This window comes from Seriola lalandi, unplaced genomic scaffold (assembly GCF_002814215.2).
Source record: "Seriola lalandi dorsalis isolate HSWRI2012SDOR001 ecotype SW California unplaced genomic scaffold, Sedor1 jcf7180002053436, whole genome shotgun sequence".
Lineage (NCBI taxonomy): Eukaryota > Metazoa > Chordata > Actinopteri > Carangiformes > Carangidae > Seriola > Seriola lalandi.
Window position 1 is genome coordinate 7,014 of NW_019523989.1, and position 12,907 is coordinate 19,920.

The 12,907-nt window shown below is 44.1% G+C and overlaps 1 protein-coding gene and 1 long non-coding RNA gene across 5 annotated transcripts in view; one reads left to right on the forward strand and one right to left on the reverse strand.

Annotated features, from left to right (window-relative positions):
- Positions 1-1,420: 1,420 nt before the first annotated feature.
- On the forward strand, positions 1,421-4,707 carry LOC111651119 (uncharacterized). The gene is made up of 2 exons (XR_002760481.2): positions 1,421-1,700; positions 2,381-4,707. It is a non-coding gene; the product is annotated as an uncharacterized LOC111651119 (long non-coding RNA).
- Positions 4,708-4,764: 57 nt separating this feature from the next.
- The window catches only part of LOC111651120 (putative uncharacterized protein MYH16), a 41,803-nt gene continuing 33,660 nt past the window's right edge, over positions 4,765-12,907 (reverse strand). For all 4 annotated transcript variants that reach the window (XM_087172596.1, XM_087172595.1, XM_023401072.2 and 1 more), the window contains 16 exons: positions 10,981-11,067; positions 10,613-10,858; positions 10,424-10,541; positions 9,974-10,101; positions 9,688-9,884; positions 9,445-9,577; positions 9,139-9,355; positions 8,916-9,052; positions 8,303-8,406; positions 7,864-8,056; positions 7,575-7,778; positions 7,357-7,482; positions 7,104-7,274; positions 6,815-7,015; positions 6,582-6,728; positions 4,765-6,458 (listed from right to left, as the gene is read on the reverse strand). In XM_087172596.1, coding sequence (XP_087028722.1) covers positions 6,306-6,458; positions 6,582-6,728; positions 6,815-7,015; positions 7,104-7,274; positions 7,357-7,482; positions 7,575-7,778; positions 7,864-8,056; positions 8,303-8,406; positions 8,916-9,052; positions 9,139-9,355; positions 9,445-9,577; positions 9,688-9,884; positions 9,974-10,101; positions 10,424-10,541; positions 10,613-10,858; positions 10,981-11,067 — 2,562 coding nt within the window. In that variant the 3' untranslated portion in view covers positions 4,765-6,305. The remainder of the gene's footprint in view (positions 6,459-6,581; positions 6,729-6,814; positions 7,016-7,103; positions 7,275-7,356; positions 7,483-7,574; positions 7,779-7,863; positions 8,057-8,302; positions 8,407-8,915; positions 9,053-9,138; positions 9,356-9,444; positions 9,578-9,687; positions 9,885-9,973; positions 10,102-10,423; positions 10,542-10,612; positions 10,859-10,980; positions 11,068-12,907) is intronic.

Here is a 12,907-nt window from a genome sequence, read left to right on the forward strand (position 1 = left end):
CTTACTATACTATGACATTTTTATGACTTTTTATGCCTTACTATACTATGACTTTTTTATGACTTATTATACTATGACGTTTTTATGACTTTTTACGCCTTTATGTACTATGACATTTTTACACCTTACTATACTATGACATTTTATGACTTTTTACGCCTTACTATATTATGACATTTTTACACCTTACTATACTATGACGTTTTTATGCCTTACTATATTATGACATTTTTATGACATTTTTATGACTTTTTACGTTTTACTATATTATGACATTTTTACACCTTACTATACTATGAGTTTTTTATGCCTTACTATACTATGACATTTTTATGACTTTTTATGCCTTACTATACTATGACTTTTTTTTGACTTTTTGTACTATGACGTTTTTATGACTTTTTACGCCTTACTATATTATTACATTTTTACACCTTACTATACTATGACATTTTTATGCCTTACTGTACTATGACATTTTTATGACTTTTTATGCCTTACTATACTATGACATTTTTATGACTTTTTATACCTTACTATACTATGACATTTTTATGCCTTACTGTACTATGACATTTTTATGACTTTTTATGCCTTACTGTACTATGACATTTTTATGACTTTTTATGCCTTACTATACTATGACATTTTTATGACTTTTTATGCCTTATTATACTATGACATTTTTGTGTCTTACTATACTATGACTTTTTTATGCCTTACTATACTATGACATTTTTATGACTTTTTATGCCTTATTATACTATGACTTTTTTATGCCTTACTATACTATAACTTTTTTTTTTACTTTTTACGCCTTACTATACTGTGACATTTTTACGCCTTACTATACTATGACATATTTATGACATTTTACGCCTTACTATATTATGCCATTTTTACACCTTACTATACTATGACTTGTTTATGCCTTACTATACTATGACATTTTTATGACTTTTTATGCCTTATTATACTATGACATTTTTACGCCTTACTATATTATGACATTTTTACACCTTACTATACATTTTCTATGACTTTTTTATGCCTTACTATACTATGACATTTTTATGACTTTTTATGCCTTATTATACTATGACTTTTTTATGCCTTACTATACTATGACATTTTTATGACTTTTTATGCCTTATTATACTATGACATTTTTGTGTCTTACTATACTATGAAATTTTGCTGACATTTTTACGCCTTATTATACTTTGACTTTTTTATGCCTTACTATATTATGAAATTTTGCTGACATTTTTACGCCTTATTATACTTTGACTTTTTTATGCCTTACTATACTATGACTTTTTTTTTTTACTTTTTATGCCTTACTATACTGTGACATTTTCATGACTCTTTATGCCTTACTTTACTATGACTTTACTAGTCAAGGGATCAAACTAATAGGTTTGATCCCTGTATCAGCCCTGGAACATGTCTCTGGTCTGACCTTTGACCCCTTAGTAAATAAACAGTAGAAACTAGTATATATATTAATAAATGATTTCTGGAGAGGCATGTGTACCTGTGTTCCCTGTTGCTAACTTGCATAGACAGTAGTGTACATATATTATTATTTCTTCTCTCAGGAGCTGGAGCGTCTGGAGGTGGAGCGGGTGGAGATGATCAGACAGCACCTGTGTCAGTACACCACGCTGCGGCATGAGACCGACATGTTCAACCAAAGTGTGAGTACGACTTCAGCTCAGCGCAGCATCCAACAGCTGCCTCATCATACAGTGTGTTTATCAGATGGTTCAGTATGATAATAACCTGCTGGAGGTTTTAGTTTAATGTTGAGATGAAATTATGTGATTATTACTGATCTTAGTTTCGACAGAGTTAAAAGACTGTGAACTGTGTCCATGTGTAATAATGTATAAAATAAACCAACAACAGCAGCTGTTGACTAATAACTGACACATTTACATTGCAAATAAAGAAAAAACACAAGTTCTCCTGTTTATACCATTCAATGCAATTATATTTATTTTCTGCAATTATTTATTTATTCTAATTTATTTTGTATTTTATGCCTTGTAGTTATTTCTTTTACTGTGTGTTGTAAGGTGTTCTATAAAATGTATTACTATCATTACTATTGATATTATTATTTACTCGTTTAATAATAGAGGCTCGAACCTCTCCCATATTGGTCAATAATTTATTTATACTGCAAATATAAAAAGGTTTGTTGCTAAAGACTAAGGTTAGACGTAAAGTTGAAGGTTCCCTATCTTCTCCAGCAGAGGGAAGTAAAGAGTTAGTTTACAACAGGTGAAGACATGATGATGATCATCATCATCATCGTATGTCTGAACAGAAGCAGAGAAAATGTGTGTGTTAATGTTGTTCCTTGTGTGTCCAGACGATGGAGCCGGTGGACCAGCTGCTGCAGTGTGTGGACCCCGTCAGAGACAGGGAGCTGTGGGTGAGGGAGAATAAGACTGGAGACGTTCGTCCAGTGGACATAGAGATCTGATCTCAGAGCACACGACCACGTTTACCCCAGAGACACACTGACCTGGAGCTACATGCCTGAGACTGACTGTGCTGGGATCCTGCCCCCCCCCCCCCAGACTGTGGGATGAGCCTCCACCTGTTGAGGGTGATGATGTCAAAGAGTGATGGGTCATAGTTTTCTTTTACACAAGCTGATGCTCAACTGTGAGAGTGACGACACTCAGATAAAGAAGCGGCAACAAAGAACATGTAACATGTAAATGTTTCTGTAACGCAGCTGCTGCTGTTTGTGCTTCTGCTCTGTGACTCTCTGATTCAGTGATTTAACAGATGCTGCTGAACTACATGAGTGTTTTATGACTGTGTGTAGGGACTAGGCTAAAGTATTTTAATATAATTATCAACCATGTGCATGTATTTACCGTTTGCTAAGCACCGCCCCCCTCTGGCTTTCTGTTGCCACGCCTGTCAAGCTTCCTGTCTCAGTCGGGTCCAGAAGTCTGAGACCAGTATCCCAGTCACGTGGACAGGCTTTTGGACCCGACTGTATCCAGTTTACAAAAAATAATAAAATGGATCTTCAATATCACACAGAAGTAAACAAAAGTAAGTTTCTCATTTCTAGTCAACAACTGTGGAGTTTGTCGGTTGATTTTACTGGCTGTAGTTAGCTTGCGTTAAGCTGATGCTAATGCTTAAAGTCCAGCTGCAGTTGATTTCTTAAAGTTTACAATGTGTTTTAAAACAAGAGCCTGCAAAATGATGTAAAATATGCAGCCTAACACTGAGAATACAGGTGACACGCCTTAAAGTCAGCATTCTCACGGGATGATGATCCATGTGAAGGACGTGGATTTAAAGACGCAGTATCATTTGTGTGTTGGGAGCTCTGGTGTTGTATGGTGTTATAATTAATATAACTGTTACATGGTTTGAACACATTGAAAAATTTACTGGAAACAGGATTGTTGTTGTAATACTCATTTTGGCCACAAGAGGCTGAAGTGCACGACTACCCCAGTCTAAATCGGACTAAAAGATTTCACTCTAGGTGATTTTTAATTTCTACATGCATTCTAATCATAAGGTTCATGTAATGTGCGTCAGCAAGTTATGTAACATTACTGTTTCTCCTTTTGACAGAAATGTATGTTAATCAGCAAAGGTTTTCTGCCAGAAATGCTTCAGGAAGTCAGTTGAGATAATATGAAATACACAAAAGAGTGACAAAGGAAGATGGAAGAATGGGTCACATGTAGGACTTTCACCTGAGAGACTGGGGTACAAAAACAACTTCACCCATGTAGAGGAGCTGCACACTCATGTGCACCCTGAATGACGGGCACATAGAGAGGTCTGGTGAAGTTTCTGGAGCATAAACTCAAACCAAATAAGGAGCAGGAAGGAGCTGCTAGCGCTAAACTCTGATATGTCTGTGATTCCATATAATAGTGAGCTGCTGACAGGCCCCTTACTATTGGAATTAATGCTTGGGCAGTAAGCTTGTTGGTTGGCATGCTAATGTTTGTAGCTTAGATTAATCCAGAGAAGCACATTGTTTATTACATTCATTACAATTTTGCTTTTGTGTTTTTGCTTTTGGAAAAGTTTTTTTTTTTTTTTTTAAAAACACCAACCTCCAAACTATTTAGTTGAAGCTTGATGGGCCAGCTAGCATCACAAATCTGGCTACTGTTAGCATCTCTGAAAGAAAAACATGTTTATTTTACTTCATTCCTAATGAGAATTAAAAATCAGCCAATTGCACTTTATTCCCAAATGATTTTTATTAAATTTACTGTAAGTCACTGTTCATATGAAAGAGAACTTAATCATTTTATTACTAATGGAAGTGACAGTGTTTTATGTTCAGGGTGGCCTGGTGTAAATAAGTGAGATGTGTGATTTGCTATGAAAAGGAGGCAGTGGAGTGAAGTGTAAAATACATAAAAACATATAATATACAGACGTTTGGTACTGATAATATATGAAATCTAAGTGTTTTATATGAGAGAGAATTGAGAGGTCTCCTGTGATATTTGCTTCAGTTGGTTGAGAGCTGCCGCAGAAGCTCCATGTACAAACAGCTCTTTACTACCAGGTCTTATCCAGTGTTACTGCTTAGTCTGACTTGACCAGTGAGAGAGGAGGACTGAGATGTTTTTGTACATTAACAGCTAAAGGTTGGAATTTTTCATTAATAAAAATGAAAATATGTATCATATGTAATAACATGAGCTTTGTGTTTTGTTTTTGTTTTCTGTGTGAATGATCACGCTGAACAAAATCTGAATAATAAATGAAAAAGGAATTTTATTTCCTAAAAACCACATTTTCACATTCAACAGTAAAATGTTTGTTACAGGTTTAAACAGTGAGAAAATCGACGTGGTTAAAGGTTCAGAGATACACTTTATCAAAGAGTTAAAATACACTGAGATTCTTATTATTGACCTAGAGTAACCCACGTGTTGATGGCACCTTGTTGAATATATTACATGGCTACTCTTTATAATAATGACTGGTTGTAAGTCGTGTATAAACCATTAGTTAATGATGAACTCATCTACAAATCTTCTGTATATTACTTATGTAACGCACCACATTACACACTACACAGCTGCCACTCGCAAATGTGATCAAACATTACAAAGGTCACCAGTTTGACTTTAAACAAGTATAATATAAAGTATTTAACATGTAGAAATGTAGATTATAGCTTTTAATGTTCTTCACAATATCACTGTTAAGAATCAGCCAAAGCTAAACTGCTAACCTGTTAGCCTAGCCTTGTTGCTTTCTGTCACTACAGAACCTGAGGGTGCTGTCAGATGTTTAACCCTCAGACGTCCTCTCTGGTGACACAGGTTGGACACTTGGACTGAAGAATGAACTGATCAGAATTTAGAGGTCAAAGGTCACCATGACCATGACCTCACAAAACATGTTTTTGGCCATAACTCCTGAATTCATACACTATTTATGACTTAATTTAACACAAATGTCTAATAGGATAAAATTATGAAGTGACAACCTTTTATATCCAAAAGGTCAAAGGTCAACTTCACTGTGACATCATAATGTCCTGTCCATATTTACTGTAACTTAGCTCATTTCCACCTTATCTAGTTCATTTAAAACTGTAGCGACGAATGCTACATGTTTACTGACCTCATTGTTCATTGAACCAGCATTTAGAAAATGTTATTAAAATTACAGAAAACACTGAGCGCTAACTCTCCCATAGTAGTTACTAAAAGTAGTTACTGTTAGCTTCCTAGCTAGTGGACAGCTGAGGGCCTTATCTATTAGCTAGCTAACTGCAGTTTTAGCTTCTCTACATTGTTAATCTATTCTAAATAAACTCTAACTGAATTGTTGTCTGGCTTTATTATTTCAAAAACATATTTATAAGTGGAAAATATTTTACACTTTAGATTAAAAGCTTCAGGAATCTGTCATGGCCGACAATAGTTACTATTATTATTATTTTGTGTCATTTTCAAATGTAAATGAAAGATTTGTTGATGATGTTCGTGATTCACATGATGGATTATACATGACTTCTAACTCTGTGGTGACGCTTAGAGTGAAGCAGTTTTCCATGTTCAATCTGTTTTGAGATACAAATATGATGAAGTGGATATAGACGTGTGATTAAAGCTGTGATGTTACAGACACAGAGGAAAGAGTTTTTGTTGCTTTACGACCTGAAATCGTTATGAAACTTGTTTCATCCTCCCTGATGTTTCAGACTGTTTCAACTCTTCAGGCGCAGGACGACGTAGAAACTAGAAACAGTCAGACTCGACCGCGGCGACGTCACATCTCTAATCGATCATCAGCTTCTTCAGCGAGTTGAGATATGCCGGGATGAGCGAGCTCACCGACTCGTTGTCGTCGTTGAGGATCTTCTCTCCTCTGCCCTCTGAGCCCGCGGAGCTGGGTGACCGGACCAGGCCCGGGTACGGCGTGCTGTAACCCTGGAGGAGCACAGACACGACCCCGTCATTATTCAGACCAACCACAGAGGGAAAAATACCTCTAGTTACAAAATCAGGATTTTAGGAAGTTAACATGAGTTCTGACAGTGTGCAGTTACTCACAGAGGAGTATCCTTTGCCGAAGCTGCCTCTGTTCTTGGTCCTGATCTTGGTGAGCGCTGACTCAGCGATGTCCGCCCGCTCCTCTGCATCATCCAGCTCATGGACCGTCTTCCTGTACTTGGCCAGGTTCATGTTGGCTTGTTCCTCCTGCAACAACAACAGTGTGAGATTAAAGAGATGCAGTCTGTACTCTGGGTGACATGTTTTGAGGCGAGGAGGACGGGGCGACGTACGGCCTCCTCCACTTGTCTCTTGTAGGCCCTCATCTTGTTCTGCAGCCTCTCCACCAGCTCCTGCATCCTCTGCTGGTTCTTCTGGTCCTCCTCCGACTGGAACAGCAGCTCCTTCAGCCGACGCTCGTTCTTCCTCAGAGTCTTCACCGTCTCGGCGTGACGCTTCTGCTCCGAGTCCAGCTCCAGCTCCAGCTCCTTCACCTGCGCACACACAGACACACACATTCATTTCAAATATCGATGACAGAACATCGTGTTCACAGACGACAGGTCAGACACGTTTCCGTACCTTTCCCTCCAGCTTCTGGATGATCTTCTTCCCTCCCTTCAGAGCCATCTGCTCGGCCTCGTCCAGCCTCCCGCTCATGTCCTTGATCTGAGCCTCCAGACCTTTCTTCACCCTCTCCAGGTGCAGCGTGTGCTCCTGCTCCAGACGCAGCTCCTCCCCCACCCGGGCCAACTGACACCGTTTAAAAAGATATATTAAAAGCATGTGTGAAACTCGCCTGCTGTGATCTCCGATCGGTCCTGTGTGTGTTTACCTCACAGCTGGCCTTCTTGGCCTTGTCTGTGATTCCTCTCAGCTCTCCCTGCAGCTCCTCGTGCTCCTGCTGCAGAGTCTGGAGATCCACCTCCAGCTTCCTCCTCCCGCTCAGAGCCGACTGGAACTGCACACGGGAGGAAACAGGAACAGCGTGATGAGATCAGATTAAACTCTCGGCGTCTGCCGGCGCTCCAGAGCGAAGACGCTGCGCCTCACCTGGTTGTTGAGGTCGCCGTATTTCTCGTTGGCGTCCTGCAGCTCCGCCTCCAGGGTCTTGCGAACCCTCTCCGTGCTCTCCAGGGCCGCACGAGTCTCCTCCCCTTCGCTGACCAACAGGCCGCAGCGTCGCTCCACAGCCGCCTGCTCCTCCCTGCACTCCTCGTGGCTCCGCACCTCCTCCTCCAGCTGAGCCTGCAGCTCCTGGGACAAGGGGAGGACACTCGCTCTGTGAGTCTCAGACCGTTACAAACCACAGGCGAAGGAGAAAATCACACGGCCGTCGCACCTTGATCTGCTGCTGCATCTTCTTGCCGCTCTTGCCGAGCTCGGCGTTGCTCTTGGTGAGCAGATCCACCTGCAGCTCCAGCTCGTTGATGTCGGCCTCCAGCTTCTTCTTCAGCTTCAGTCCCTCCCCTCTGCCTTTCACCTCCACGTCCAGACTGGCCTGCAGGGACTCCAGCGCCCTCTGGTGGCTTTTCCTGACAGAGGAGGGAGGGATTAACGGACGGAGAGAGGAGGTAATAAACATGTGCATGTGTCGCTGCAGAGACAGCGAAGCAGTTTAAAGTGGGAACAGTTTAATGAAGCAGGTCTTACCTCCACAGACAATGTAATGACTTTGTAGAGGGAGTAAAGGGAGATAGAGGACAGGATGAAGAATAATTAGAGTAGGACAGAGTGTCAGCGCTGTGGATGGAGTGACTGTCAGAGAGAAGAAGAGATACCTCGCAGCTTCAGTCTCCTCCTCCTTCTCCTGCAGCCGTCGCTCCACGTCTCCTTTAGCCTGAGACAGCTCCAGCTGCAGCCTCAGCACCTTGGTCTCCTCCACCTGGAGAAACAGAGATGATGCAGCGTCTGAATAACTCGTCCTCGCCGAGGAGACACGTGGACACGATATCTCGGATATCTCCTTGAAGCAACTTCCTCAGATTTGGCACAAACATTCACTTGGTATCAAGGATAAACTGATTAGATTTTGGTGGCTAAAGGTCAAAGGTCAAGGTCACGGTGACCTCACAAAACACAGTTCTTCATAACACCTTGAGGGAATTTCTTCAAATTTGGTACAAACGTTCACCTGGACTCAAGGACAAAATGATTGGATTTCATTCTGATTAGATGTGATTCCTGTCAGACCTTTACTTGCTACCTCTAGTTCATGTAACCTGCAACTGCAATATTTCTTTCCACTGTTACACTGATAAGAGACAGACATAATTGTCCATAAATGCATCATAACTCTGTGCTGCAGATTGAGGCCCAGTCCCCTCCTGGGATGGGACGCCACGCTGTGACGCATCAGAAGGAACAGCTGACAGTCAGTGTGAAGCCGTGTACCTCCAGAGCCGCCTCAGATTCCTCCAGTGACGCCTGCAGCTCCTCCTTCTCCATCTCAATCTTCTTCTTCGCCTTCTGAAGCTCGTGGACGCTCTTCCCTCCGTCTGACAGCTGATCTGTGAGGTCGGCTACTTCCTCTGTCACACGGAGAACAAACACCATGGTTACCGTTAGCCAATTAGCCATCAATTAGCCCCTTCCACCACCGCGTGTCCCATCGTACCCTGGTAAGCCTTGTTCTCCCTGCGCAGAGCCTCCAGCTGCTCCAGAGACTCCTCGTGTGCCGTCTTGAGTTTGAAGAGCTCGCTGGCGTGTTGCCTGCTCTCCTTCTGGCAGCCCTCCACCTCGGCCACCAGCTCCTCACACTTCTGCTTCCAGTCTCCGAGCTGCTTCTCCAGGACCCGCTGCTTCTTATCCAGAGCCTGACCGCAGCCGCTGGCCTGGGACACAGAGCGGGAAAATGTTCAGGGATGACGACAAAGACGTTGGTGCCACTGTAACACTCACACGGTGCGTTCTCCTGCTCTACCTTCTCCAGGTCCATGCACAGCTCCTCCACCTCCCCCTGCAGCCTCTGTTTGGTTTTCTCTAGTGAGGAACATTTGGCCTGGGTGGCCTCCACCGCCTCCTCGGCCTCCTGCAGCCTGGTCGCCAGCTTCTTCCTGTCTCACACACACACACACACACGCACACGCCCACACACACACATTAAAACACTGAGACACATTCAGAGTCGAGATGACCAACGGGAGCCGGCGTCAACACCACGCACTTGGTTTCCTCCAGCTCGTCGGCGTGCTGGATGCCGTCAGACTCGTGTTTGGTCTTCCAGTGCGTCACCTCGCTGTTGAGCTTGGAGACGAGGCGCTGCAGCTCCTGCTTGCTCTCCTGCTCCTCCTCAAGCTGCTCCTTCAGAACCTCGCACTCCTGCCGCACTGAGCCCAGGCTGCTGCTGACCGCCTGTTTACACTGGCGACAGAAACACGACTCTTGAGTGGAAAAACTCAGAATTATCACATTCATCACTGATGTTTCCAACGCCGAGCTGGAACACGGACCTTGACCTCCTCGTCCAGCTGCTTCTTCAGATCCTCCAGTTGGGTTTGGAGCAGAGTTTTGGAGCGCGTCAGCTGACTGGCTCTGGTCTCCGCCTCCTCCATCTGTCGACTCACGTCTGCGTTATCAGCTGACACAAGAACACAGAAGCGTTTACAGTTTAACTCCTCAGAGGCAAACTAGGAAAATACCAGGGGCCCCCCATGGGGAAAGGGGGGGGCCTCTGCTGGCCCCTCATATTGGCACATTTTTCAATGACGACTATAAACTCTGTTAAACCTCCCATGAAGACATTACACAGTGAAATAAACCAAACAGTTCTGACTGTGACAGTAGATGCAGAAGCAGAATGTTTTCCATCTCTGAGCAACAGAAAATAAGAGAAGACCTCCTCCCACTGAGCTCCCTGATCTCTTGACTCAGAGTTCAGGTTGGGTCTGAGGTCGGTGTACCTGTGAGTCTGTTCTTGGCCAGGCTGAGGTCAGTGAGCGTCCTCTGCAGGTCGTCTCCTCTCCTGTTGGCCTCCGACAGCTGCTCCTCCAGCTTCTTCATCTGACCGTCTGAGGACATCTGCAGCGCGACACAAAAGAAGTTAGAAAAGGAAAACCTTTGTGCCGGTGACAGCGGATCCGGATCCTGACCTTCACTTTCTGCAGACTGTCCAGCGACGCCGCCAGCTCGTCCACCTCCATCCTCAGGTTCTGCTTCTCCTTCTCCAGCTTGGCTCTGGCCCGCTGCAGAGCCTCGCACTGCTCGCTCAGCTCCGCCGTGGCGTCGTTGTGCCGCTTCCTCAGAGACGCGGCCAGGGCGTCGGACTGGACCGTGGACTCCTCCAGGTCCCTCCTCAGACGCTGCAGCTCGGCCTCTCGCTTCTTGTTCACCTCCATCTGTTGATCGCACACAGAACAAAACAAAACAAAAAGAAGCTCTGAGAACATATTATTCGCCCTCCGTATTGTTATGGGGTCGGATGTGAACCGCCAACATTTTTAAGTGGCCGTCAGTTCACCTGTGAGGCGGTGACTCCTCCTGCTTCCTCCAGTCGGTCGGTGAGATCGTCCAGCTCTCTGGTCAGATCCGCTCTCTGCTTCTCCACCTGACAAACACAGAGACACAGGAAGGTTTATTTCAGCATCATAAACCATGTTGTTTTCTGTCAATACATTAAACATCAGACTGAAGAGCTTCATCTGCTCTGACTCTGCTGGACAGGATATGTAACCACCCAGGGATCAGTATGACTGGCAGCCCACAATAGGAAGTGGAATCTCTCCTGAGGTCAGAGGTCAGGAGAGTGGCTGGTATCCAATCAGATCAGTGCAGAGTTCAGCTGCTGTCACAGTCCAAATATGAGCTGAGCTGCTGTTTCCTGTGGACGTTACCTCAAGCTTTCTTCACTGCTCAACATCCACAACATGATACACGCATATCTCATGAACTTTATACTTTATATTTTAGGAGAAACAAACAAATAAACCCAGAAAAAAATCAAATACAATCATAAAATAATCCACACTGGCTCCAGCAGGATAATAAAACTTATAAACATAAAACACATTTATACATAAACCGTATAATAAAACATCAGATAAAATATAAAATACAGTTTTAGACGTGCAAAACAAATAAAATATCTAAAGCTGCAGGAACGTGGAGAGTGTGTGACTGGGACCTGGTGCAACACACATGGAGAGAGGTTTTACTGCGGGGGCCGTTACAAGCACAAACACTGCAGCTGATCTTTTACAGCTGATGTAAAGACAGACGAAACTGTTGGGAGCGTTCCGTAAAAGCTGCAGCCTCAGTCTTCCCTGATGGCACCGATGAGCCGCAGCCGTCGACCCACCTCAGGCACAACAAGGGAAAACAGATGACACCGGGGGGGGGGGGGCTCCTTTTTCACCCCCCACCCCCACCCTCTGTGTCTACAACCTGGCCCTGAGCACTCGCTTCACTCATCGCTCTCCTCCACGCCGTGCACTGAGTCAACAGCTCCTCCGGATCAGCACCACCCGACACCACTCACTCCCATTCACCTGCTGACGGGAGGTCAGCGCTCCTCACGTCTCTCCTGCTGCAGGAGGAGGGAGATTTATCTTCGTTCGTACAAGAGTGTGAAAAGGGTGGGAGTGTGTCTCTGCTCAGTCCGTGAATTAACACCGACGTACGTCTGCGTCGCCTCAGTCTCCAGAGTGACCCGGGTTCTCCTCCGATCACAGCTACACAAAACCAGAAATCTAATCTGTGTCAACACCCTGTTTCTGTGAAGACGCATGTACGCCAAGTCCATTACAGCTGACCATTAATCTATATGTGCACAACCAGTGTAAGTGAAGTGCAGAGGTTCAACGTGCTGAAAGGTGCTGCACCACTAAACATCTTCGTGAGGTGATGTTCTGTACGGTGCGGTCAGGTAGATTGTGAGAGAAGACAATAGTTCTTCTAATAACTAAGAATAAAAACTGCGGTTTCCATAACAACCCTGATATACCAGCTACTGTTATCCTACTTGTTATTATCATTTAATATCTCGATGGAGGATGGAGTTGATGAGTTCGGAGCCCTTCACATTACACACAGTTATTTGACCCGTTGCTCAAACATATGAATATTAATAAGTGCTTTTCTTTGGTGTGAGTTTCAGCTGAACCTGATTTAATCTCGTTCAAAACACGCTGATGTCTGTGTTTGTCTAACAGATCACAAACCGAGCGAGTGAGAACTCTCCACTGTACAAACACAGGAGTGTGAACCGGGCTGCAGGAGGATCCCGTGGACAACGGCGCTGTCTGTCGGCCCCTGTATCTCCCGGTGATCTCCCCCCCCTGTGCGACCTGAGGAGCCGAGCCTGACAATAGAGAGCCTGTGTGCAGCCGAGGTATGTTCAACTGCAGCTCCTCTGAGGAGCAGATAAAGATAAAGCGTGTCTCTGCCTG